At 56.6% G+C, this 26,822-nt stretch overlaps 1 protein-coding gene across 2 annotated transcripts; it reads right to left on the bottom strand.

Annotated features, from left to right (window-relative positions):
• On the bottom strand, positions 1–26,439 carry ZDHHC7 (zinc finger DHHC-type palmitoyltransferase 7). 2 transcript variants are annotated; one of them, XM_044255623.1, is made up of 8 exons: positions 26,268–26,439; positions 14,231–14,316; positions 11,026–11,356; positions 4,262–4,386; positions 4,020–4,116; positions 3,497–3,578; positions 2,632–2,762; positions 1–2,003 (listed from the first exon to the last, which is right to left on the bottom strand). In XM_044255623.1, exons 3-8 carry the CDS (start codon positions 11,338–11,340, stop codon positions 1,827–1,829), a joined length of 927 nt encoding a protein of 308 aa, XP_044111558.1. In that variant the 5' UTR covers positions 11,341–11,356; positions 14,231–14,316; positions 26,268–26,439; the 3' UTR covers positions 1–1,826. The 2 variants fall into 2 exon arrangements, with proteins under 2 accessions (XP_044111558.1, XP_044111557.1); XM_044255622.1 differs by lacking the exons at positions 11,026–11,356; positions 14,231–14,316; positions 26,268–26,439 and adding an exon at positions 6,116–10,647.
• Positions 26,440–26,822: the final 383 nt, after the last annotated feature.

Below are 26,822 nucleotides of genomic sequence, written 5' to 3'. Positions count from 1 at the left end.
TGGGTTCAACCACTTCGACCATGTTTTTATTGATAAACAGGTATACATGTTAAAAGCCTCACACTGAAGCCGGACATACACGTCCACCCCAGACAACACATGTGCAAATGAACACGCAACACGACCTCTGGACGCGCGTCGTGTCTGGCCCCCTCGGGCCCGTCCCTCTGGCGGGGACACGGCCCTACCCCATGGCTCACACGTGTGTGCAGACTCGGTCCGTTGCCGAGACATCCCCCAGCTTTGCTCGCCTGGCGACAGCTGTGTCTCAGGTAGGTCCCCCTGTGGATCTGCGTCAGCAGCGGCAGAAGCCCTGATTAGGATAGGATACGGATTAATTCCAAACAGAAACGGAACAGTTCACAGATGAACGGAAAGGCGTCCGAGCCAGGAATGAAACACCAACTCTTCTCGGCCTGCAGGCGGGGCTGTAGGAGCGCCCTGGACCTCGCGTCCTCACGGGTCCCACAGAACAGCCGCAGACCAGGCAAGTTTAAGGCGAGTCCCCAAGGAGGGGAGCTGTTTGCTTTCTGACAGCATTTTCAGCTCTGCACAGAAGGGCCTGTTTTATCGCTCGTGACGTGGAGAGAGAAACAAACATAAATGATACAAAAAATAAAGCTGTTGCCATCCTGAATACTCTGGGACAGTGAGTGAGGCTCAGAGTCCGGGGATCTGCCTGGGGGTCCCCTCACGTGCTCAGTGAGGCCCAGAGGGCCCCCCCCACCCCACTCACTCTCTCTGTGAGTCCCCGTGGCCGGGCCCGCCCTCCTCTGCACCCAGACCGACATCCGGCGGCACAAAGGGTGAGGCCGGCCCAAGCCTTGGCTGTTCCCTTCACTGAGGTGCCGTCCGTACTCTGCTGACATGGCTGGAACAAAACCACGGCAGCTCCAAGGCCCTCACGCACCCACGATCTTCAAAATAAAGTTAAAGCAGGTGGGCAACGAAGGACCACACACGAGTGATTGTTCTTTGGATCAAGATATTCTCCAAAATGCAATACATTCATAGGAACGCCCGCGGGACGAGGGTCCCGTGGCCGCTCTCTCCTCTTCCCTGAAACGTCGGCTTCTGAAAAACAGCTTGTTGGCTGCACGCGGCTAGTACCGGTCACGTCCCCTAGACAACACTGCCAGTGCTGAAGCGCACACGCACACACACGCACAAGCGCACAGACATGCGCACGCGCACACACGCACAAACTTGCCGAAAGGGTCCAAGCACGCGCTTCCGGGGCAGTGCGAGCGAACCTGAAGCCACCGCCGCGGTTCGGTGCCCAGATCTTCTGCGTATTCAGTGCAAAGTGTCGGAGCTCACGGAGATCACAGTGTGTCTCTGTGCAAGCGCCCCTTCTTGCTCGAGCGAGGGCACTGACGAAGCCCCGGGTCGACGGGAACGCCCTGACACCGTTAGCTGGAGAAATCTCAGTCACTGGATTGACTTTTGTTTTTTCTTCATGATTGAGAAAAGCAGCTTAGTACACAGGACTTTAATCACCATGGAACAGCCCACGCGACTTCTCAGAAAACGCCAAGTGTTCTTAACAAAAACCCTAACCGTGAGGAAGATAATGACATTTGGCTTCTTCACGTGGCCACGTACCTCTCGTTAGTCGTACAGGCAAAAACTGGCCAGAGCGTCACCCCGTCACTGGTCTGGAAAAATCTGGTCTGTGACTATAAATCTAGAAAACTCTGCTTGCTGCAAGCAACCGGTCTGTGTAGGCTCCGTCTGCCCTAATGGTCACAGGTGAGCTGCTCATACCCTTTCAGACCCCAAATAAATAACTTAAGTCTGGTGACAAGTCCCGGCACGATGAGGCCTCAGACCGAGAACTCTGGGCCCCCCTTCCTGGGTCTGGTCTGCAGCCGCCCAAACCGGAAGCCAACAAAGGGGTTCATCCAGAGGAGTGAGGGGGGCCCCCCGAAGACAGACCGCATCCCCTCCCATCGCAACCTTCGCTCCCACGTCGGCTTCTCGCTCTTCAGCCTCTCGATCTCCTGGAAGCAGAGAGGATTGCAGGTGGGCGGCAGGCCCCCCGGAACGCCCACCACGCGCAGGCCAGGCCCCGTGCTCTCCGCAGAGGAGCCAGACCCAGAGTCTGAAATCCGGTTCCACGCGACAGCTCTGGCGACGTGTGGGCCCCAGTGGTCAGCAGAGCAGACCCTCCTTGCTATGCCAGCCCCATGGCTGGCCAGTGCCCCCCACCAAGCCCCTGCCCCACACATAGCTCGGGCAGCCACGGTGGTGGCAGAAAGGAGCCGGTCCTCGGGGTCAGGCCACTGGCCTTTTTTCATTTGTTACAAGTATTTATCAAGTGCCTGCTCTAGATATACGGTTCAAAGGCACGAAGGCAATTTGTTGACGCACCTCACGGAGCTGCTCCGGGAGGCTGGGTCTCCTAGAACCTGGGAATCGGCCTGGCTCTACCTGCCCGGGGCCGCTGACTCTCTAACCAAACGGATCCTTGAGTTTGCGCCACGCGTAAAGGCAGGAAGGACAGACACAGAGGAGCGGACCTAGCAATGTCCCGAGTTAGCACGCCCACACCTGCCGGTGACCCTGACCCTGGGACTGCCCACGTACTCAAGCCAAGTAACGTGAAGCAGGCGTGGCGGCCAAGCGTACCGTTTCGTCGTTGCATATGGAGTGGATCTGGGTGCCAAACATGACTGCAGTGAACGTGAAAAACAGAAGACTCTCAAGGCACAGGAAGACCAACAGGATTACAGTCACGGGGGGTGAGAAGTCACTGCACTCTGCGGACAGAGAGGGCGGCTGTGAGTGCGCCCCAGCGCACACCAACACCCAGAGCGCATGCGAGCGTGGCGCTCGGCTCACAGAAGGATCCTCGTGGAACAGGCCCGGAGCCGGCCCAGCAATGGCCGTGCTCGCCCGTCGACGGGCACCTTCGCTGCACACCACGGGGCGGAGGTGGTCAGCCCTTCCAGGCCCAAACCCACCCCACCCCACCCGCTGTGGGGCAGCGCGTCCATCTCACCTGAGGCTTCAGTGAGAGCTGAACCTGTGCGCTGACCTTCAGGGGAAGCGAGGAGAGAGGACAGCCCTGCGCCCCCGCCCTTCGTGGTTCCTCGCACGGGCCCCCGGGGGGGCGCGCGTCTGGCCGACCCACCGTCCCCTCCAGGGAGGCGTGATCACTGCCCGCTTTAGCGCACCTGCCGCAGCTCGCTCCCGGCCAGGAGGCAGGGAGCACGCTGAATTCCCCGCTAGGCGGCTGGAAAACAAACACGAGGTCTGGCAGAGCGACACTCGTTTCCAGGTCTCAGCCTCGGCACAACGGCTTTGCAGGAACTACTACACGGCTAAGGAAGGACTGTGTGTCTGTGGCTGCGACACACGAGTGAAACGGACTGGAAACCCATATTCCTCACTAGAAGAATTTAGGAACGGACTGGCACATTGGTTCTCTCGGCTCTTCCCACTTTGCCCAACGGCACGCGCTTGCGGGAAGGGGACACGGGGCGTGACTCACCAGTCCACTGCCCTCGGACACAGGAAACGAACTGGAGTCCACAGAGGGTGAGAGCGTGGACGGAGGACAGAGCTATGTACATCTGGAATGAGAGAAGCCCGTCAGCAACCAGGGAGCAGCCACAGGTTTCTAGGAGCAAAGGCCACATCGGCTGTCCACTGTCTCGCTTCATTCCTTCATCAATGAACGAGGGGGGGACCCCATCAGGGCAGCGGGCAGCTGCCACCCAAGGTCGCTCTACAGCAAGGTGCCACCTCCCTGAACCGCAGCAGGGCAGACCCTGTGAGCTGCCGGCACGGACGGTGCTGGAGAGACGGAGACCACGTCTCTGGCCCAAATCCCCTCGAGTCACACAGGCAGCAGGCGCCTGCGGCCAAGGACAGCGCGGCATCGCGGTCTCGTCCCGGAGAGGAGCTTCTGAGAAGCTGGTCTGCCGTGAGAACAGATCCCCTGCTGTGGGCCAGGCTCCCATTAACGAGAGGGGAGCACTCCGTGAGTCCCCACGTGATCGCGCTTTACTCACCGTGAAGAGCACAAAAAACCTCTGATTCTTTTCTCCTACACAGTTGTTCACCCACGGGCAGTGATGGTCCATCTTCCGAATACATCTTTTGCAAATACTGAAAAGGAGAAATCCGGTTTTCAGTATGCCGCACTCTGAGAACACACAAGCCGGGTCCCACATGCAATGCATACAATCCGGTGCCGGCGAGAGGCCCAGGGCCGCCTGCTCTCGGGAGGGGCTGCTCGGGGAGGGCCGCGTACCTGCAGTGGTGGGCGCGCTCGGGCTTGATGCAGCAGCACTTGGGGCACTTGTAGATGACCTCCCCCGGCTTCAGCTGCAAGCTCTCCATGTACTCTTTCGTCGCGTTTCCTTTGGGCACTGCCCCCTGCAGTTTAGGGAGGATGTTTTGGTGGGAGAGAAGGAAAGATCAGCAGTCAGATCTGACAGCTGCGCTGGGGCTGCCACTCCAGCTACGCTAGTGTGAAAACAAGGGGCACGTGGGTGGCTCCAGGGGTGAGGGGACGACTCCTGATCTCAGCTCAGGTCTTGATCCCGGGGTTGTGAGTTCAAGCCCCACCACGGCTCCCCCTGGGCATGGAGCCTACTTAAAAACCAGAAGACAGGGACCCCTGGGTGGCTCAGTTGGTTAAGCAGCTGCCTTTGGCTCAGGTCATGATCCCAGCGTCCTGGGATCGAGTCCCGCATCGGGCTCCTTGCTCGGCGGGGAGCCTGCTTCTCCCTCTGCCTCTGCCTGCCTCTCTGTCTGCCTGTGCTCGCTCTCTCTCCCTCTGATAAATAAATAAAGAAAATCTTAAAAAAAAAAAACACCAGAAGACAAAAAGAAGTGACTGTGTAACTCAGACACAATCAGGAGTTTTACTTTCATAGAAAAGTAGCACATGTATTAAAATGAACTCAAAATGCTTTATCTTTCTTAAGCGGTAAGTCACCTGAGTTCTTTCTCGCTTCACGCGGGACACACCAGAGGTAGGGCTTGTCGAGTCATTCCAGCTCAAGGGCGGCTCATTGTCCCCAAAGGGCGGAATGTTCTGTGGACAGCACTCCCGAGTCACCCCATTCTCCGGGCAGGGCTTCATGATAAGAATGCCCCACAGAGCCTTCCTATCCGCTGCGCAGGGCGGCGCCGAACAGACCCGTGATAAGGAGAGGGACTTTATCTCGTGTTTGCAGAGTTGTGCAGTGCACCTGCCCCGGAGGCCTCATCAGGAGGGCTGGCACGCACACCTGGGAAGTGTGGCCCTGAGCTCCTGACCGCACCCGCTGTGGGTGGGGAGGGCCCTGTGCGGAGCGGCGCCCAGGTGGCAGCGGAGCATTTGCCGGTATCCCACACTCTGGCCGAGGCAGCGCACGGGCAGCCAGGAGCGGGCAGGGACGGCCTTGTTCTTTGGGCAGTGGAGATGCTCAGTGAACAACACATGTGGGAAAGGACCCCAGGAGCCATGCGGGGTGCACTGAGGACAGGGACCCACAAGAGTGCAGGAGGTTCTGCGCGCGGCAGGCGGGAACAAGGTCTCATCTCCCGTTGGTTAGTGCCTCGGAGCCTGCACTTGGAGCAGAAATGCGCTTCAGGAAGAGCAGGCCAGGGCTGTGGTGGGAGCACGAGCCCGGGGAGGTGCAAGGTGGGCGTGAGCAGCAGTGGGGACGGCGAGGGACTCCTCCCAGGCCGGATGCCCAGGCAGATGCCAGGCCCAAAGATCTGAGCCCCGGTGGGAGGGGGCCAGCATCCACGCTTGACAAGGCACAGCAGTGAGTGTGCTGGGCCAAGAGACTGAGGACTGCCGGCTCCAGGCCCCCAGCAAGCCAGACTTAGAGCCCCTGAGCCAGTGAGCAAGGCCACCCTCCAGGAGGCGTCCTGCCGGCTGAGGACAGGAGGGGTGGCTTCCTGCCCACCTCCTACCACAGTGCGTTTCCCGCCGCGCAGTAGCCGGTCCCTTCACTGTCCTAACACGGGGAAGCTATTCTGGTCCTAGCATTTCCTAACACTCTAATTGTCTTCTTAAATGGGATTAAAAAGCGAAGGGTTTAGGATGTTTTGACTTTGAAAACTTAAACCAGAACGTCAGGCACAATATTTTACGACGTAACCTACATACCACAATGTGGAGACTTTCATCAAGTTTCCTCCACTGGTCCAGGCATCTTAAAGATATAGTGATTCTGTAAATCCCATGACACTGACATCGTGCACACTCCTGCTGACAGCTCAGTGCCCTATGTTTCCGTGATAGGAAACGCACCAGATTTTCAAACTCCACACACCCTAATTTTGATGCCTTCTTCTGCAAAGTGTGATCTGCTGCAATGCGCCTGCCTAAAGCGGCATGGCCCAGTAAGTGCCCGTCTTTCCAAGGACCGTCTCCTGAGGCGAGGGCAGGGGGCGCCGCTGGCTGGGGGCCGCCACGCGCTGCCTTGGGCATCTTGGGGATCCTGCTGGAGAGCTTCTGGGCCGCTGCTCAGAACCCTGGGCAGGCAGCATAGCTGATCAGGGCTTCTGGGCCACCCGGCTGACGCCCAGCAGCTGGTGACCAACCCTCGGATTCTGGGTCTCTCGCTGTGCCTTCACAGAGCAGACCACAAGCTGAAGGCTGGAGATGCGGTCCTCAGTCTTGCATTCCTACTTTGGCCATCACCCGTCAGGGGTGCTTCTTCTGAGACCCATCTGCGTGCCTCGCCTCGGCTCCCTGGACCACAGCCACGCCTTCGGGCATCCCGTGACCCCGAACAGCTTTCAGCTCTACTGCTGCTTTTTCCAGTGTCCAGTCCCTGCGCCACCCACACACAGCTCTCTGCCATTCCGGGGCAGGGAACCAGATGTCTGCCCTTGGGGACACGACTTCCAGCCACAGCCCGTGGCCAGGGAGGTGACACTTTGCAATGTACTTCTTTTTCTTTTCTCTCGTATCTTTCCATCTTGTCTCCCCGACTCCCTGTCATGCATTCTGGATCCCCAGGACCTACACAAGAGCCAGCTGAGAACGGGGCTTCCCCGGGACCTAAAGACACATTTACGATTGCCCAGGGGACAGGCCATGTGTGGAAACGGACATGGGGTGTAAGCTGCAAACTCCAGAGCGCGACAAAAGCCCTGGGACAGAAGGCCCATGTTTCTTCCACTAAAAAATCCCAAGAGACACAGAGACTGAGAGGTGTAAGACACAGGTCACCCAGCATCCGAGTGCAGGCCTTACTGGAGGCCCGCTCCCAAGGAGCGGGTGGACCGAGACCCCGGGGCCGCTGGCACACAGGCACACACACGGAGGGGTTGCCCGGCCATCTGCGGGAGCCGCCGTACAGGAGAAAGCCCTCCTCTCACAACGTCCATGCCGAGATTTACAAACCAAGCTTTACTGTGTCTGTGATTTACCTCCAGGTGCTCTGGGGAGAGGAAGAGAGGGAGCAGGAAGGGTATCGCTGATGCGAGCCTGACCAGGACAAGCTAACAAAGCTCCCGCTCCACTTTTGGGTGCTGCGAACGGTCTGCAGGAAGTGAACAGAAAGACAGGGACTCTGTGACAGGCAAAGCTTGTTCAAGCCTTGCTTTGTTCCCTGTTCAGCTGAATGATCTTGTTTTCTGGTGTGGACTGACCACCACGTCTGCGAGCTGGTGGGCTGCAGAGGGGCGCCCTCCGTCGGGTGCCTGGGACAGGACCGCAGGCGCCACGAGGGCCTGGTCAACGCCAGGCGCTCGGCCAACACCTGCTGAGAAGGTGGACATTCGTACACAGACCAGGATCTGGGACGGCGGGCTCTGGGTCGTGGGTGGTCTCTCTCAGTTTCCAGTCCTCAGCGTGTTCCTGAATGTTAAGATCGGTGACAGTCTCACCTTCTGATAGGAAGCCCGTCCCCTCTCAAGGACGCCACTTCCTTCCTGTTCCTCAGAGCCAGGGCCTGTTCTCAGGAACAATGTGACCCGAAGCCAGTGCCGGTCCTGCTGCCTGTAAACTGAGGTCCCAGTGGGGTCTGTGCCCTGCCGTCATGCGACGGTTCGGCTCCAGTGCAGCCGAGACTGGAGCCCGGGACGGTAAAGCTGTGACCCGCAAAGACAGCAGACTCCCCGTGCTGAGGGACAAAGGACGGATGCGTGACTCCGCGGGGCCGTGCCCTCTCCCGTCAGCCGTGGGGATTTGGCCCCCAAGGAGTCCAACATGCTCTGGTCTGCGGGACTCCTCTTCCTCACCAGACGGCAAGGAGAGACAGACAGATGCCCGAAGGACAGAGACACGCAAGGAGCCTGTCCCGCTCTCCCGCTGGTCCGTCCTGACAAAAGCCTCCACGACCCAGTTCCAAGGCTTGTCGGGAGCCAGGCGAGTCCCTGTCCTTGGGCTCCTCAGGCTGCCCTGGATGTCCCCGGTTTTACGTACATTGACTCCAGCAGTGTCTGTAGCCTCCAGCAGCGTCCGGACACGAAACAGCGACTTCAAAGGGACAAAAGACTTGAAGGGACAGTTGTCCAAAGAAGACACAAATGGCCATAAGCTCACGGAACGACACTCAGCATCCTCAGTCACTAGGGAGACGCGGACGGAAACCACAGCGCGACTCGGCTTCACGCCCGCAGATCTGCAGTCGTCCGCAAGACGGGCCAGGGCCGGAGGGGGTGGACGAGCTGCCGCCCTCACGCCGCGGCTGGGCACGTGCTCTCCAGTGCGGGGAACAGTCCGGAAGTTCTCCCAGCGTTGAACGTAGAGTTTGCCCGGGACCCAGCAGTTCCACTGTGAGGCATCTCCCCAGGGACAGGAGACGCACCTCCAGAACACCGGCGCGGGAGCGTGTGCAGCAGCGTCCTCGGTAAAAGCCGGACAGTGCCAATGTGGCGTATCCGGACACGGACGTCCTTCTGCCGTAAAAAAACACAGTTCTGACACGGCTACGAGGCAGACGGTCCAGACAGGCAGAACCCCATCTGACAGGGTTCCGTGCGGGTGATGTGTCCAGCACAGGCCCGTCCGCAGATGCAAAGCAAGCTGGCAGGTGTCAAGGGCTTGGGGGGAGAAGGGCCCAGGTGGTGACAGCTAAGGGGCGCAGGGCTTCTCCTCTGGGTGATGAAAATGTCCTAAAACTGACTGCGGTGGTGGATGCACAAGTCGGAATATGTAACACCCACTTAACCGTGCATTTTAAAAGCCTAAGTTTTGTGCTGTGTGAATTCAGTCTGAATTCCAACGCTGATATCCAGGACCCCAAACTTCTCCTTGACCTCGGATCTCCCTCCCTCCTGCCGCTTCGCCCAGCATTCTCTGTAGTGACCCGGCAGGGAGAATCAGCGTGCCCACAAGGGACAGGGGCAGCGTCGCGCACACGCCTTCTCCCCACCACGCAGCATGCCCAGCTCTGGGGCCCTCCGCGAAGCGTGAGACCTTCTCCCACAGGAGCGGGGGCTGGGACAGGAGCAGCACTGCGGATGTTAGGAGCAGGGTTTCGCTCCTGGAGAGAGGCTTTGCTGCATGCAAGGAAGGGAGGAGAGGGCCCCAGAGAAGTCTGTGGGGGGTCATCAGACGGGGCTGTGGCCAGAGATGGCACAATCTTTGTGAGGTGAGTCTACGGAGTCATCAGCAGACCTTGCATCCGAGTCTGTCCCGTGGCGCTGCTCCCCGCTGCTCCCCGCTGCTCCCTGGCCGGGTCTGTGACACTGTCCTCTGCCCAAGAGTCCCCCTCAGCAAGGGACTGAGTGAACAGTGTAGGAAGAGCCCCTGGGGTGCGAACTCAGCACAAGTCAGATAAATGCGCACGTAACCACACCGGGTGGACCGACCGGTATCAGTTCACCTTCAGACGGATTCCTAATATGATTTATAAAACAATCTGTATCAATAAGATATTAACTTCTCAGTATTTTCTGCAGAGAAAGCTACCAACAGACATGAGCCGGGTAGATGCTAATTCACCTGTCAGGAGCCCCTGTGCCAGTAGCGGAAAACTGTGGTTTTACTGCCGTGGGAAGCAGCTTTTCTCTAACACTGCTCCACAGGCACCACCGGGTGGTACCGCCCGTCGCACGGCCCCGCTGATGGTGGGCACCTCTCCCTGGGGCCCTTGGCACCTCCTCCGGGCTTTGCAGCGAGCCTGGAACCCAGAGTCTGGGGGTGACTCCTGGCTGAGCTGCCAGGGTCCGTACCGCTCTGCCTACCCTGAGGAAGTCTCAAACCTCAGAGAAAGAGCCTGACTCGACACAGAGGTTCTGAATCTAGTGGCCTTCAAGACCTCAGGGACCAAGGGCAGTTCACGGTGTTAGGTCTGCCCCTCTTGACTCTCAGGGAAACTGCTCCCAAAGGACCCCACCTGGCCTCAGACTTGAGGTGACACAGAACGATCAGGGAATTGTAGAGATGCAGGGAACTCAAGATTAGTTACGTGGTGAAATCCAGAACCTACATCTCTGGCCATGAGTGTTTTCTTTAGAGGAACAGAGTATCTGAACCGGGAGGAATTTACGAATCTTCCAGTCACCATCTGTCCATCCGTACAAACTGCCCAGCAGGATATTTTCCATTCGTGCATTGTGACATCATTTGTGTCTGAGTGATGTTTCTTCTCCAGTTAAGACACGGAAAACGTGGGGCATCTGCATGGCTCCGTCAGTTGCGTGTCTGACTCCTGGTTTTGGTTCAGCTCAGGATCTCAGGGTTGTGCTCAGAGTCCCGCATCGGGTTCCAGGCTCAGCGGGGAGTCAGCTGGAGGTTCTCTCCCTCTGCCCCTCCCCCCATCTGTGCCCGGGCCCTCTCTCTCGCTTGCGCGCCCTCTCTCAAATAAATCTTAAAGTAAGACACGAAAAATGTGGGATGCCTGGCTGGCTGAGTCAGTAGAGCAGCGACTCTTGGTCTTGGGGTTGTGAGTTCAAGTCCCGTGTTGGATGTAAGGATCACTTTAAATAAATAAACAAACTTAAGAAAAGAAACCATGAAAAACACCAAGCCTTTACCCGGGAAATAAAAGCCTGAGGCCACAGGGCCTGTGGGCCACAGAAGCAGACAAGAAGGAAGTGCGGGCGACGGCGGGTACTCACAGGGTCGGTGAGCATGGTTCTCAGGTGAGACGACAGGGCCAGCACCGCCAGGCAGTTGAACAGGACTCCATTGACCACAGAGTACCAGAAGTCTTTGGAAGGCAGCAGCATGACGAATGTCACCACAAAGTCCGCGTACACGACCAGGAGCCACGTCATGACGGCACAGGTCATGCCGCAGCCGTCGCGGATGAACCAGACCCCGTCTGCCACGTCGGCCTCCGAGGACGAGGAGGACGAAGAGTCGTAACTGTCATTTTCGGTCAGGAGAGGGTGATGCTCGACATCCCGGAGCCGGTGTCCTGATGACGGCATGATTTCCCCGCGCACCCTAGAGGGGAACAGAGAGCTGGTGAGGACCGGGGGACACATGCACGCTAGCTCACGTGCCCCTGAAACCTGACGGGCTCCCTGCTCTGGGCTGTCTCACGGAGACGTCTAAATACACGTGACAGAAAAGACGACAACCGAACAAGATTTGAACCTTAAAACCTTCCACCTTCGTGACTAGCGGACAGCCTGTGACACTATCGGTCCCACTGTGTGGGCGATGCCGAGACGTGCCCACTGTCCCCTGCAGCCAGCCACAGGGGAGCCACGACGACGGGCCAGGCCAGATGCAGGCTCCCGGCCCAGGGGGAGACAGAGTGGGTGGCACCGAGCCCGCGCTGGCCCATGGGTGCGGAGACCCGGCCCCCGAGCCACCCTCTGCGGGCAGCTCTGAGCTCCTGCCCGCCCTCCCCCACCGTGCCCAGGCCGCGGCTGACGGTGCGCTCGCCCTCAGCTCTGCACCTTCTGGAAGGCCTTTCTTTCTTTCTGCTTTCGCCTCTTACAAGCTTTCTTCACTTGCTAATCCATTTCTTAACTCTCCTTCCGGCACCGTTCCCGTTTCCCGCAGTCCCGGAACCAGGCACACAGCGCGGGTGCAGGAGCTCCGGAGCCTTTCCCGGACTGGCTGACGGCTGCCTTCACGCATGCCCTTCTGTCACCAGCGTGTGACCGAGCAGCAGCAGGACGCTTGTGGCAAACATCAGGGGTCCGTTCAATGGCCCTGGAGGCGCTCACTCGAGGGAGAGAGGCCCGGGCGGCCGGAGTACTTCCTCGGCCAGAGCCCGACGTGGAGCAGGGGCTGTAGCGGGCTGCTCGGGCCCCCCTCAGGCCGCCACACGCCCTCCACACACCATCCTTCCGCCCAGGCGCGGCCTCCTCTCCTCCTGCAACCGTGGCACCACCGTGACAGGCACGGCGGTGACAAGGACGGCGCAAAGCCGCGGGAGATCATGCGGCACAACCTTGGCGGAGCTCCCTCTTGCTGGGCAAACACTCACTCAAAGCGGTTTCCCACTGTCCGTAAAGTAACCCTGCTCCTGGGTCTGACGAAAACAGCTCTCGGGTTTTTCGTAGGAGAAACAGAAGAAACTAAAGACGCAGTGATTGCGCACGGGTTACGGCCGGCCGACCTCGTGGCTGGCACCTGCCAAGCCTGCCACGGTCCCAGCCCATCCACCGCCTCCCTGTCACGCACCGGGACCCTCCGTGCCCCCCGGGGCCGGACCTCCCTCCCTCCCAAGCAAGCCACCCCAAAGGGCTCTCCTTCCTCTCAAGAGCACACTCTGAGGGGGGGAGGGTTCTGGGCCGCAGATGGGATGGGATGACCTGAAGAGGGCAGCGGCCCTGGCTCTGCCCACACCGGCCATTAGGGGCGGAGACTGGGGCGGACGCTGCCCCCTTCCCTGGGACTCCCAGGCCCCGCACGTCAGTGCTGCCTGCAGCGCACGGAGCCCTCGTGTGTCCCGCTCCTGACCGACTCACACGGAGGCTCTGGTCTTCTCTCCCCACACTCCCTTTCGCTGTGCACACGCTGTGCGGCCCCCAGCAAGTGCCTGTTTGTTGTCAGGCAGAAGCACCAGCAAGAACCTGGTCCCCTGCTCGGATTCCAGGAGTCTCCCAGTGACTTCCATAAGAGGGTCCGAGTGAGTCCTAACTACACACCACCAAGCACTGAAGCAGAAAAACTCCTCCAACCAGAAATCATTTTGCTTTATGGCTCCTCCTCCAGCAGGACAGCACCCATGACAAGTGGGCTTCCTGCTGTGCAGGAAGATGGGAAGCGACAGGCTCGCTTCCTGTCCCGGTGTGTCTGTACAGCCGGAGTTCCGTCCAGAAAGCCCGAGCCCGCCAGTCCTCTGGCGGCACACACGGTGGAGGCGGAACCTTCCCAGTGGAGACGCTGGTGAGAAGCTCCCCCACCCCCCACCCCCCAAGAGCATGGTACAGCTCTGTCGTGGCATGTCCCTACCCCACTGTAGATGGCAAGTCTGTTCCTACAGGAAGAGAAGCCACAAACATGGCAGCACCGGGCGTGGTGGGAGCTTCCCAGACAAGCTTATGAGAACGTGGATGCATGAAGTCTGCGTGCAAATGTTACAAAGCTGCATCTGTACAGCCCACCAGAAGGCAACAGGAAAATCCCAACACCCGAAAGCAGTCAATGAACACAGCGGGGTACGGCGGACAGAGTCCACTCTCCATAGCCCACGGCACGGACATTCTGCTGCGTCACCGCGCTTCCCCTTCGTGGATGCAGGAGGAAGGGCACGGAGGAAAGGAGGCAGCAGCCCCTTCACACGGAACCATCTGAGTCTTCTGGAAACAGGCAGCAGCGGCTTGGCCGTGCGTGATGTGACACTAAGTGAGCCCATCGTTGGGGTCAGGGCGCGTCTCCTTCCACACTCCGTGCCACACTGCCCTCGAGCTCCTGAAGACCGTTTCTAAGAGACACCAGAAAGCACCATGGGCCACCAGAGGGCACGTCAGCATTTTTTGCCTTTAGGAGCCGATTTAACGGGATTCTGTCCATACTCCCAAACCCAAGCTTAGTTGATGCTCATGGCAGAGAAAGCCCCGTTTCCCAGAACACGGCTAGCGGCACCGGAGATCGCCACACAACTCGATAGGATGACCACGCGAGCGACACGTTCCGCTAATGTCACTCGGCACGTGCCTCGCCCTGTAACACCTGCTGGTAGCTTCCACAGTCACTTCCCGGAAGCCCCCCACGCAGTGGCGAGCAGACCGTAGGCGGCGGCCGGCGGGCAGACAGACCGGCCTTCAGCACCGCCCGGGCTGCCCCCTCCACGAACGCAGCTGGTGTCCGTGGCAGAAAGGACGCCGGGACGAGACACCCGCATAGTCACTCGCTTACCTCACAGACGATCTCGAAACATTACTTGAATATCTTGCGCCTTTTCTTCAGGATCTTAAGGTGCATAGTGTCGCGTGTGACAGGATCTGGAAGACAACAAACTCTCATTAAAAAAGTTACTAATTCAATGACCAAAGCGTGTGACGCTTCGTAGGACAGGACTAATTTGGAGAGCTGTAGAACCAGTGTAACATTTGACATGTAAAGGAACCACGAAATCTTTACTCCTCTGTGTTTTCATTACTAATAAACTACGAAATGATGGGACAGTCCTGAAAACAAAGTCGTTTACTTTACATCTGCCTGTCTCCCCCTCCTGCTACCTGAGCCCTGGCATCAAATACAAGTCTAGAAGCCAAAATCTCCTGAGAAAGATCCCCAGGGATCCCCCAAACCAAACCAGATCAGCCTGTATTTCAAAAGTCAACAAGTGTTTTAGCAGCCACAGCAAAAAGACTTCCAGAGAAAATGGTAGAGTGAGACCAAGAGGTGAGACCCGCTGCAGGAGGGAGCGAGGCACAGGAAGGCAGGCGGGGCGCCGGACGTGTCCATCTCCTGAAGGAAGAAAGTCCCAGCTGACATCTCCCTCCTGGCTCCCGGATCACCGGCAGGCCGGTGACTTGCCGTGGCATCTCCAGAAGCACGCCTATGGCCCGAGAGGGAAGGCCGTAAAGATACCAAGATGGGGGTGGGAGGAGCCCCCAACAAAACTAGTCTTTATTTCCAGCACAAACCTTTTCATGAGTTTTTTTAAGCTGTCCATTTATTTCCAGTCTTAATGTCATAGAACTGACGAGCGTCCCTGTGTGTGTTCTAGGTGGACAGCAGAATCCTTCGACTGACCTACAGGTCAGAGGTTTTGAAGAGAGCCCGAATTAGGTCTCATGAGAGACAGAGCCCAGAAAGAGGGGGAAAGGAATTCTGAAGAAGTAAAATGTAGAGAGAAACCTTAACAATTAAAACACTCTATCTGTGAAACCAAAAGGAACATTCTGACTTCCTAGTTCCTGAAAAATAAAAATGAGAGAATTAAATTTAAAAACAAAGAAACAAACAAAAAACGGGACAGGATGAGAGATGAGCAACTCTCCCAAAAGGAGAATAAAGTGACGAAGACAGAGACCTCAGGCGACAGCATAAAATCCAAGTAGCCGGCCTGGCGTCCCAGCAGCAGGAGGACTTCCTGCCGCGGCCTCGCTTCCCTCCTGGATGCCTGTTCTGTCCTCACCCCGTTTCCTTCCAAGAGATGATTTTTCTACTTAAGCCAACGCTCCATCGGGGCCTATCTTTTGAAACCAAGACCCCTAAGACAGCAGGAAGCTGGCCTGGAAGAGGGGCTGGGGGGTCAGCGGTGGCAGGGGACCCCCTAGTCTCGGCCACTAGCCAGACTCCCCAGGGCAGAGCGGAGGCCACTCTCCGGCCGCCACCGCAGGGCTCCTCGGGAGCCGCTTCTCCCCCAGCACTTACCGACAGCCCCCTGCCCCCTGCCCGCCCTTCCACCGCCACCCACTGGCCAGCGTTCCCAAGTGCCTGCTGGCTCGGACCCCTTCCGGCTCGGAGCCCCTTCTGGATGTCTGAGGGACACATGTGGCGTGACCCCTCGCAGCTGCCACTAATGCAGGTGACTTTCCAAATACGGTATTTACGCAGAGTAACTACATTCACGGGCTATGTACGCAACAGCCAACAACTTTAAATACCTAATGGTATTCTGAACTGTTTGCAGATAAGCTTATGCTGACAATGTTTTAAAATAAAACTGGCTTTGCAAGACACAAGACTCCTCATCCCGGACATCAGGTTTCCAGAGGAATCTCTACAATGCGATCAAATCCCCAATTACTTTGTTGCATTTTAAAAAGTAACCAACACAGCAACCCCTTCAAAAAGCGGCCTGGCACTTTCTCCAAGTTCAACACCCACCCTGCGAGTCAACAACTCCACTTGGAGGTACTTACCCAGGGGAAGTGAATGTGAACACAAAACGTGCACACAATTGTCTGCAGCTTTATCCGCAATACTCCCCAGACCACAAACAACCCGAACATCCACCACCAAGGAGGCACCGAGAAACTACGGCATAGTCCTACCAGGGCACGCTGCTCAGCAGCACAGAGGAAGGAAATTAATGAGATCTGCAACCACACGATGAATCTCAAAGATGTCATGTCACCCGCACGGCACCTGAAGTCAGGCAGCAGTAATTTACTCTGAAGGAAATCAGAACAGAGGTTTGAACACAGCAGGATGACTGAGAAGAACCCAGGGTAACTTTCTGGGGTGATGGAAACGCCCTATATCCTGACCTCACTGGTGCCACCGGCACGTGCGTCTCTCCAAACAGAAGTCAATGAGCTATTAAAAAAAAAATCAACAGTACACTTACGATTGTACATTTCATTGTACGATTAAAAAAAAAAAATGCACAGGAGAAAAATCAGCAGCACGGGGACAGGTGCTGGGTCGGAAAGGTGAAGCGGAGGCCAACCTCCAGCCAGAAGCTTCCTCCAGAAACTTCACACAGGGCCCAGGAGGTCTCTGACCAACTTCTGTCTGAATCTTCAGGCAGGGTTCTTGGCCTCTTTCCTCACCTTTTCCTTGGCTGTGAACAGACAATGTATTCTCAAATACAAACTGAAAACGAACGAAAAGATGTCAGTATTCTTTGGTGACCAGTAACTACAAAGAAAATCAAGACGGGCGCCTGGCTGGCTCAGTCAGTCGAGTGTGCAACTCGTGGTCTCAGGGATGTGAGTTCAAGCCCCAGGCTAGGTGTAGAGAGGACTTAAAAATAAAACCTTTAAAAAAGAATCAGATACTTTCACTATTGCAATAAAAAGAATGTCTACCCTAGAGTCCGATATTCATGTTTATGTTAAGGTGCTGTTTAAACTCATTACGGCTTTACTATCCACACACCCACTGATGACCTATAAAAAGCAGGAATCAGCAGCTCTGCTTCAGGCGCAGCAGCAGCACATGAAGCCAATGCGAGCCCTGAGAGAGCTGCTTAATTCAGACATGGAGTGGGGAGCGCCAAGCACGGTGCCTCTGTCCCCGGCCCCAGGATGCGCAGCCCCAGATGGGAGCTGTAGCCCGAAGGAGCTCACAGACCTGCAGAGGTGGGAATCAGGCCGGTAAACAATGTGCTAAGTGTTATCCCCAAATTAGGAGCACAGTGTGAGGAGGGAGAGGGCTGACAGCAGCTAATTCCATCCGGAGGAGCCAGAGAAGGTGTGAAAGCAGCCGCCAGCACGGTGGGCCCTGACAGCAGAGGTACAGACAGGAGGTGAGAACAGTGTGAGGAGCCCAGGTGGGAGCAGGAACACAGCAAGCCCGAGGGCCGCAGGCTCAAGGTGAAGGAGGGAGAGAAGGACAAAGGGGAAGGGCAGACTGGGGCCGCTCACAGAGTACTCAGAATGCCCAGCTGAGCAGTCTGGAAGTCTGGGCTTGTTCTAGTACAGGAGGCACCAGATCTTTGGCAAATGCACAGATGTTTTAAAAACTAATTGGTGACACCAAGGACGGAAGGAGGAAGCTGGCCAACCAGGAGGCTGGCACCACCCAGAACAGAGAAAGCAGCCGCAGGGGGCCAAGAGGGAAGCAGGGCCTGCAGGGGACTGAGAGCTGTTACGGGAAGCAAAAGCCCAGCGGGCACCAATGGCGAGGTGTGGCTGGGGCGCAGCACAGGGAAGTGAAAGGGCTTCGGAGGCGGTTCTGCCCCGCCTCGGTCTCCTGGAATATGGGAGCTGCAGATCAGGAAGGGCACCCCCCGCCCCCCGAGACTGGGGCTCACAGAATTTAAGGAGCTTCTGTAAAACTAGCAGATTATCAACTGCCCTCCTGCTACTCCATTCTAGAGAGACCAAGTGGGAACGGACCACCCAAGGGGCCCCAGCAGTGTGGGGCTGGAGCTCTGACAAGGGTCCAGTGAGCCAGCAAGGGAGTTGGGGGGCTTAAGGGCACAAAGGCTGGAGCAGTCTGTGCCCGCAAAGCAGGCGCTGGGAGAGGCTCAGCAGGGACCCCTCCCCACCGGGTTCTGTCATGTGCCGTGAGCTCGGGAGACTGGGTCGTGAGGAAACTAAAGAAACACCTTTTTAAAGATGCAGTTAAGTCCTGGACATATGCAGCTGGAAGGGAAAGTCGAGGGAATCCTTCTTGAGCTTTTGCTCTCTGTGTGATCTCAGGTCCCGCTAGGACAGTGATCGTGACTCTGGAATAATATGGGGGCTGTGTCTTCATCCCTGCCCCAAACAGTCGAAAATCCACTTACAACTTCTGACTCCCCCAAATTTACTTTTTTTTTTTTTAAGATTTTATTTATTTATTTGTCAGAGAGAGAGAAGCGAGAGCAAGCACAGGCAGACAGAGAGGTAGGCAGAGGCAGAGGGAGAAGCAGGCTACCTGCCAAGCAAGGAGCCCGATGTGGGACTCGATCCCAGGATGCTGGGATCATGACCTGAGCTGAAGGCAGCTGCTTAACCAACTGAGCCACCCAGGCGTCCCCTGACTCCCCCAAATTTAACTCGTAACAGCCTACTGTTGACCTGAAGTCTTACAGTAACAAACACCACAATTTTTGTATGTATTCTTTTTTTAAAAATTTTATTTATTTATTTGACAGAGAGATCACAAGTAGGCAGAGAGAAGCAGGCAAGGAGGGCGGGGAAGCAGGCTCCCCGCTGAGCAGAGAGCCCGATGTGGGGCTCGATCCCAGGACCCTGAGACCATGACCTGAGCTGAAGGCAGAGGCTCAACCCACTGAGCCACCCAGGTGCCCCAATTTTTGTATGTATTCTTATGGCAAAGTAAGCAAGAGACACCAAAGTGTTAAGAAAATCCTAAGGGGCGCCTGAGTGGCTCAGTTGGTTACATGTCTGCTTTCAGCTCAGGTTATGATCGCCGGTCCTGGGATCGAACCCTGCACTGGGCTCCCTGCTCAAAGGGAAGCCTGCTTTTCTCTCTCCCTTTGCCGTTCCCTCTGCTTGTTCCCTCTCTCTCTCTGTCAAATAAATAAATAAAATCTTAAAAACAAACAAAAAAAGAAAATTCTAAGAGAAAATACATTTACAGTACTGTATTATATTTATAAAAAAAAAAAAGGTCACATGTAAGTAACTGCGCAGTCACACCCATGTTGTTAAAGGGTCACCCGGGCTTGTCGCACACGGGCCGCCTTGGACCCGAGGGGTTAAGTCCCCGCAACCCCCGACCCCCGTGAGTCCCTGGGGCTCCATACAAATCCCACCACAGGGCATCCTGCCTTGACCATGGCTAGCTTTTAAAAGCTGAGGGCAGCCCCAAAAGGGACTTAACGGAAACAGAACGAAGAAGATATGTGCAGTTAAGCCAGTTGGGCTGGGGTCTAAGGGAAGGTCGGCAGAGAGGCCCCGCCACGCCTGCTCCTGTTTGCTTTCTCGTCCTGTACTTACTGGAACTCTTCTTGCAACTACAAGGACAATCCAGGCGCTCTGAGGTTTTCTGTTCTTGAAAAGACTGTGTCTAAGTTTGCCGACTCGGGGGATGACCCTTCTTCCTGAGCCGGAGGAAGCAACAGTGGGGCGGGCGGGGGCCTGTCTGCGGAGAACCGCGCAGACCGACTGAAGCGAAAGCCGTTCCCACGCCATCCCACCGTCTCCTGGGCACGGAGTCAGGAGCAGGCTGGGGGCATTCCAAGCGCCGGAGGCAACTGAGACTGGAGAAGGGACGCTGCGGGGGGACAATCCAGGAAGCCGTGGGCCTAGGCAGCGCGGCGGGCCCCCCAGTTTCTGACAACGGGAGGGGAGGGGCTCGCGCTGCTCTCCAGAAGCCTGGCTCGGCCCCCACAGGCCTAATGGGCTGGAGAGTGGCCAAGAATACAGGAGAGAAAACCAGGGTATCCAAGGCAAGACCTGAGCTGAAATGATTCACCGGGCCCGGGAGCGCAGGACGAAGGGGAGAGGCCTGACAAGCCAGGTGACCGAGAAGTCCGGGGAACTGGAGGTCCTGGGGAGACCAAGAACCTGGTGGGGAGGAAGCGACGAGGCAGCCAGGTGGGGCCGAGGCTGGGTCAGCGGGCCAGCGCCGAGAACTCCGCGGAGGCACCGCTCAGGGAACGGTAAGAGCCAGCAGGTCCCGACCTGGAAGGGGAGTGGAAGCGAGTGAAGGGAAAGGTCTGGCGGCCTATCCGGGGGCGTCCCCGCCGCCTGGCTGCTAAGCGAGCCGGGACGGAGTGGGAAGACCGTGCACGGTCCTAGCTGATCCTGCAGCCCCAGTGGAGCGCTCTGATAATCCGCTCCAGTGTGTTTATGGCAATTACGTTCTCAAATGTTCTTTCCGTCCATTTGCAATCATGAAAGATTTAGCTCGCGCTTTCAAACCCTACCAACAGCGTATGCCGTACGAAACCACTGTCTCCTCAAATTATTGTATCTAAAGAACAGAGTATTAACCTTTAAGGGAAAAAAGCAGCAGAATATTCAGCTACCTAAAGCTAAGCCTCAATCACATGCTGGCACATTCCCCATACTGTGAACGGTAAACTTATTTAAGGTTTCTAGAAAGGCCTTCCACACTCAAATATGGAAGGATGGCAAATGGAGGAATGTGCCCACGTTGTGGGGGGGCCGACAGGACTGGGAACAGAGTCAATCTCATGAATGGGGGGCGGGGCAGCGCCAGAACTTCCTTTCCCACCGGCCACAATTCAGTCTCTTACTGGGTCCTCGACTGTGGACACCTCAGTGTTGGCAGTGCCCAGCTCAACCCTGGGTCTTCCCTTTATCTACAGGCTCTCTCTAAACGACCTTTTAGACTCTCGGGCCCACTGTCACTGCTGAAGACACATCTGTCCCGGAAGCTCCCAAACCAAGCAGGCACCCCAGGTAAATCCCGCAGCTGCTCAACAACCACCCCACCCACCAGCCCTTGCGACCTTCATGGCTGCACGGAGGCACCTCCAACTAGTTGTCAAGGTCAAAATACAGGAGTCACCCTTCACTGGGCTTTCCCCGACCCCCCCCCCACCAAACCCTTAAGCAAGTCCTGAGGGCACGATCTCCAAAGCCAACCCCAGTGGGGCCTCCTCCCCCTCCCGCCCAGCCAAACCATGGCCCAGGAGCCTGGCCCCGGGCAGTCCGCTGGGCGCCTCCCACACGTGCTCCTCTTCTGCTCTCCCCGCTGCCCTCGCCCCACAATCCACCCCCATTCAGCCCCGAGTAAGTTCCCACAGATAGAAATCATGCTGCGTTCCTCCATTTCTTAAAACCACCCGGTGAGTGCCTCTGCCTCTGCAGGCCTCCCTGCAGTGAACCCCCCCACCCCAAGGCATGCTGACCTCACTTCTCACCTCCCCACCGGGCTGGCCGTCTCTCACCGCCATCATGCCATGTCCCGGCGATGCCCCGGCCCGCACCCAGGACGCTCCACATTCCGCACCCATCTGTGGAATGAACGAGTGAGAGAACCCGGGAGCGCGCCGGAGGAAGCCCACAGGAACGGAACAGGGAGGCGATCAAGTGAGATCTGGCCTGCGAGGGGAGGTCAGGAGTCTGGGAGCCTTGGGGGAAAGCAGTCAGGGAGAAATGTGGAAGGTTAACGGGAGAGAGGGAGACGAGGAAGGGAGAAACCCACTTGTAGGGGTTTTCCGGGGGCGCCTCCCTTCCTGGGGCAACACCTGGGCGTGCTGGCTTGCCGAGGCCGTCTCAGGGGCGTGCTCCCCCACACGCCAGAGTCTCGCTGCTACCACCGTACCGCAGCCACAGCTGGATTCTCCAAGTCAAATGGAGCAGCTCTTTTCAAAATCCCAAGAAGGTCAATGAACCCCGAGGAATTCTAAATCCAGAAACAGAAAGAACACCAGAGTTCCAAACTCTCTAGGAGTCCTGTCCCAGGCACTAGCGGAAGCTCAATCAGGCTCGTAAATCCCAGCCTCTTTCCAGATGTTCCTAAATAGGATTTCCTTGTTTAAAATGAAATGAACTTTTTTAACATGAGACTCCACTGAACCCGAAGTGCTACGAACATGGGCCGCACCACTCCTGAGCGAGCTGTCAGCGGCAAATCAGTGACAGCCCAGAGGCTGGAAAGGGAAAGGAAAGGCCAGCTCCGACTACCCGTCTCCCGGCACGGGGCTTCACACGCATCCGTGCACCAGAACCCGCTGCTACCCCAAAAGCAAGGCGCTAGTATCGGCTCATTTGAGCCACGAGCCCATGAAGCCTTAAGATGGCAGTAACTTGCCCAAGCTCACAGCCAGGAAAGGGTGGACGCAGGACTGTCCTGACACCAGAGCCCACGTCCTTCCATTAAAATACACTGCCTCGCAGAGTAGCTGGTTTTAGAAAGTGCTTTCTCTAATGAATAAAGTGAATTAGGGACTGTGGGACTCTGAGAATCCAAAACATTTCAACAAAGAAATGATACTGCAGAAGCCTGTCTCGAGAGACACCGGAAGCTTCTCCATCCCGACTGTTTCTCGCTTACAGGGTGCCGCGAGGGAAGAGCACCCCTCCCGGAATGCAGAGCCTAGGACCACACCCTTTCCAAAGCACCAGCAACACAGGGAGCTGGCCTCGCTCCCACGTCCTGAGAACGCCCCTCATGCAACCAGTATCATTTAGTTCCTCTTACCCTCTAGACATACAGCCCCTCACCCCTTCCTACCTGCCCCCTCCCTTCTGACCTTTCCCACAACCAAGTTTAGGCACCCTCACCTCTGGCGGGTGTCTCTGCAGAACCCTAATCTCAAGGTCACCAGGTCCAACCACCACCCTCTGGGTAGCCACAGGAGTTACAGCCAAATACACAGTGCGGGTCACAGAGGCAATGTGGTCCAAAACCTGTTAGCCCTGCCCATGGCACTCGAGGTTCCAGTGAATCCGGCTCCCCTACCTTTTTGGGCTCAGTGCGTGCACTCTGTTCCACGGCGCGCTCATGCTGGTCCCCTCTCCACGCCCTTTCACCCCTCCGTGCTTCTGCTCCTGCTCTCTCCTCCAGCGAGAGGACATTCACTCTCTGCCCGGCCAGCTGAGTCGTTAATCAAGCACCTCCCAAGCCCCCTCGACATAGAAGGCATTCCTGGATGACTTAAGTGTTTTCAAAACTGTAAGATGCTGGTACCAAGGGAAGGCACCATCCTGGGCCCACACGGAGTCTGGGCTTTATGAGACAACAGGGTTCTAAGAAGGCTCTACCGGAATGGAGTAAAACTCAGCGATAAGCAGCAAGACAAGAATCTGTTTGCAGAGAGACGCAAAGAAGTCAGTGAGTGGGAAGAAATCAAAGAGGCAAAAGTGAGAGGAAATGCCTAATAGCCTGTCCCGTGACAGGCAGGGCAAAGAACAGACACAGAGTTCATGAGAAGTAGGGACTCTCTCTTCCTCAGAGGCAGAGGAAAGAAAAAGACTGATGGACACTGAGAGAGATTTTTAGGTAGAAAAGACTCAAGGTTGAGCGAACTCTTCCAGTAGCCTTTGTTTCCTCCGTGATCTAGAAGGTAGTCATCTGTCAGTGGTAAAACAAAAGGGTGTGTTTTTAAGTAGAAAAGGACCATGAAGGAAGGAAGGATGCTGCTGTGCAATCAAAAAATACAACCTTGCCCAAAAGGAGGTTTGGCCTTTGGTCTTGGCTGACAATCTGACTCGGGGTGGGAGCTGGGCACCCCAGAAAGACCCATACTGTGATTCAGGGGGGCCTTTGGGTCTCACATTTTCCGTGTGGCCAATTAACGAATCCGTTACACTTACAAAATAGAACCCCCATAAAGACTGTGAACACCGAGGCACACATGAGTTTCCCCGGTTGGCAGTACCCCGTGCACTGTCTCCTATCGATGCTAGGAATGTAACACATCGGAATTCACAGAGAGAGGACGACAGAAGCTTCACCCCTGCCCCCTCCTCAGACTCTGTGTGAGAAGCCTCTCCCCTTGGCTGATTTTAATCTTTATCCTTTACCTGTAATAAACCACAACCATGAGCATAACGGTTTTCAGTAAGTTCTGGGAGTCCTTCTAAATGATCGTCCAGCCTGAGAGTGGTTTTGAGAACCCCGAAACTTGCCACTGAAGTCAGAAGTGAGGGTGATCTTGCATGACTGTCTCCCTCTAAACTCTGCAGTTGCCTCTCACAGTCGGCCCGAGAACTTCTCAGATGCTACAGCCCAAGGGTCACAAAGCGAGGGGTCAATACAGACGCTGGACATTGGCTCTGGGGCCAAAAGGAAATTCAAATTCAGTGAGTGTTTAGACTTCATGCTCTGCTCTAGTGTTGGACTTTTTTTTTTTAACAAAATAATCTGTATTATTTTTCTAATTGAGACATTATTTTTAAGAAACATAATTCCAAAAAGCTGCTTTAGGAAAATTGTCTTGTTGAGCTGCCCAACATGGAGTGGAGCAGGGCAGCTCCAAAATCAGGAAAACTGCTTCCCACTTCATCCCAAACATTAAGTTCACATGTAAACTTATTTCTAGTCCCATTTCTCAAACGACCAAAAACTATTAGTTCTACCACTAGAAAGTCCCAAGCCTGCAGGTGACAGTTTCAGCAGGTACGTGGAAGTCAGTCCATACCTCTGACTGAATCAAGACATTTTAGTATTTTCTCTCTCACTGAGAGGGCCGTGAACTGACAACGCTGATACCGTGTGACCCATTCCGTTCATACGAATGCTTGTCCTTTCTGGAAGGCGCCTGCTCTTATGCTGGGCTGGTCAGCACAGCTGTAAGCGTCCAATCCGCACACTGTCCGCGGAGACGGGCTCTGAGCCATTCGTAGTGGAATGCTTCTGCACACACCTGACCCCCTCTGCTTTGAGTTGAGACAGTTGCATAAAAAGTTCCCACGGCAGTTTAATGAATTCTTCAGGAAACCACCTTTCAGATGGCCTTGTTCTCCTCCCTTTCTCAACTCAAAAGTGAAGGTGAACCCACCAGCCTAACCCCCCAAAATATACAACCCAAACGACTTCGGTAACTCAAACCCTTTTATCTTCCAGAATGTTCAAGAAATACAACTGAATGCTCCTGTCCCATCCTTCTCCTTTTTTCAAATATCCCCAAATCCTTTCACATTAACCAAGTTCAATAAGGTAACTTTTTTAAAGGTGGCTTTGGGTTAAGTACAAGTGGTAAAACAAGGTCAAAAAGATTAAACTTGTCATCTGTGAGGTGAAGAGTTTAGGAAGAAATAGTTACTGACCCAGATTTCTCGACCATCTCAGACAGCAAGAGTACAACAGACAAATACATGTGCGGGAGGTACATACACCAAGCGGACTCACTGCGCAAATGGTCACTGGAAGAAGCTACAAGGCCGCTGCCCTGACAGCTCTTCCGCTCCCTTGTAACCACCATCATAAACGGGTTATTTATAAGCTAATAAAGTTTGTCCATCACAGCAAAGGGACTTAGTTCCCGCAGCAATGACTCCCCAGGAGAGATGGACCTTGGCTGCAGCAAGACGACATGCAGACGTTGCCCTGAAGGCTGACCAGACTGTCCGAGATGCCCTGCCCCGCAATCCCCACCCCACACCCCGCCGCCGAAGATCACTGATGGGGGAAGGGAAGATAACCACGAAGAGGAGCAAAGAATACAAGAACAGTTAAACTTTTTAAAAGGAAGGGAGGCACAGGAGCATCCGAGGAGCCACGGGCGACGTTCACGGGAGCCCATCGTAATACACGCCTATAAACCACTCTTTACAGCTCACAGTAGGGTTTTACAGTCTCTCTCTCTCCGCCCTAACAACAAGCCCGTGGTTAGTTTATCAGAGCGGAAGCCGCGGCTCCGAGAGCTGGGTGTCCTGCCCAAGGTCAGGCAAAAAGCTAGGGCTGCCATTCGCGCCCGATCCCGAGAGATCAACGAAGGGGTGACGGGGAGACACCTGGAAGGGAAGTCACGCACGGGCACAGAGGTGCCCCCGAGGAGCTCGGGAAGGTCGCGGGTGCGCGGCGGGTGGAGGAGAGGGCGCAGGGGGCCGAGAGAGGGGCGGCCGGGAGTCCCCGGCGTGAGCAGCCTGCCCGGCCCCAGCCCGGCCCGGCCCGCCACACTCACCCGAGGCCCGGGCGGGGTCGCCCGGCGCTGCGGCTTCTCCCGGCCTGCAGCGGCTGAGACAGGGACGCATCATGCGGCCGCGCTCATGGCCGGGCCGGGGCGGGCCCCGCGGCTCGGTTCGGGTGGGTCCCGCCGCGCCGGTCGGAGGGAGGCGGCCGCCGAGCACACACGAGGGCAGCGAGCCCTGCCTGGAGAGCCGGGCGGCGCGACCCCCGGAAGTGAACCGCGCGGGGTCGGCGGCGCCGCGCTTGCGCAGTTCCGGGCGCGCCGCTGCCGGCCGCGGAGAGGGCGCTTGAGGCGGTCGGTGGGGAATGGGGAGCCGGGATCTTCGCGGACCCGAGAGTCTCGAAGACTAACGGCTCCTTGTCCAGGGCAGCTCTTGGTCGCAAGCACCGCTCGCCAAAATAAAGGGATCCATCCACACCGAAGTCTGGAAGAGGAAGGATGGGGGCTACGGGCTGCCGCGCAGGCCAAGCCGCGCCGTCCGCCCGTCCAGTTCGCGGACCCCGTGGCCGACGCCCGCGGCGCCGTCTCAGAGCCAGATTTAGGGGTGGC

The sequence above is a fragment of the Neovison vison genome, chromosome 7 (genome assembly GCF_020171115.1).
Source record: "Neovison vison isolate M4711 chromosome 7, ASM_NN_V1, whole genome shotgun sequence".
NCBI lineage: Eukaryota > Metazoa > Chordata > Mammalia > Carnivora > Mustelidae > Neogale > Neogale vison.
This window is presented reverse-complemented; position numbering and strand designations above follow the sequence as displayed.

Excerpts from the sequence above, each read along its gene's own strand:
- ZDHHC7 (XM_044255622.1), bottom strand. The coding sequence starts at position 6,439 with ATGCCCAAGGCAGCGCGTGGCGGCCCCCAGCCAGCGGCGCCCCCTGCC. Across the intron at positions 4,117-4,261 it reads GAGCGCGCCCACCACTGCAG|TATTTGCAAAAGATGTATTC; the intron begins GTACGCGGCCCT and ends TCTCCTTTTCAG. Across the intron at positions 2,004-2,631 it reads CCATATGCAACGACGAAACG|GAGATCGAGAGGCTGAAGAG; the intron begins GTACGCTTGGCC and ends CTCTGCTTCCAG.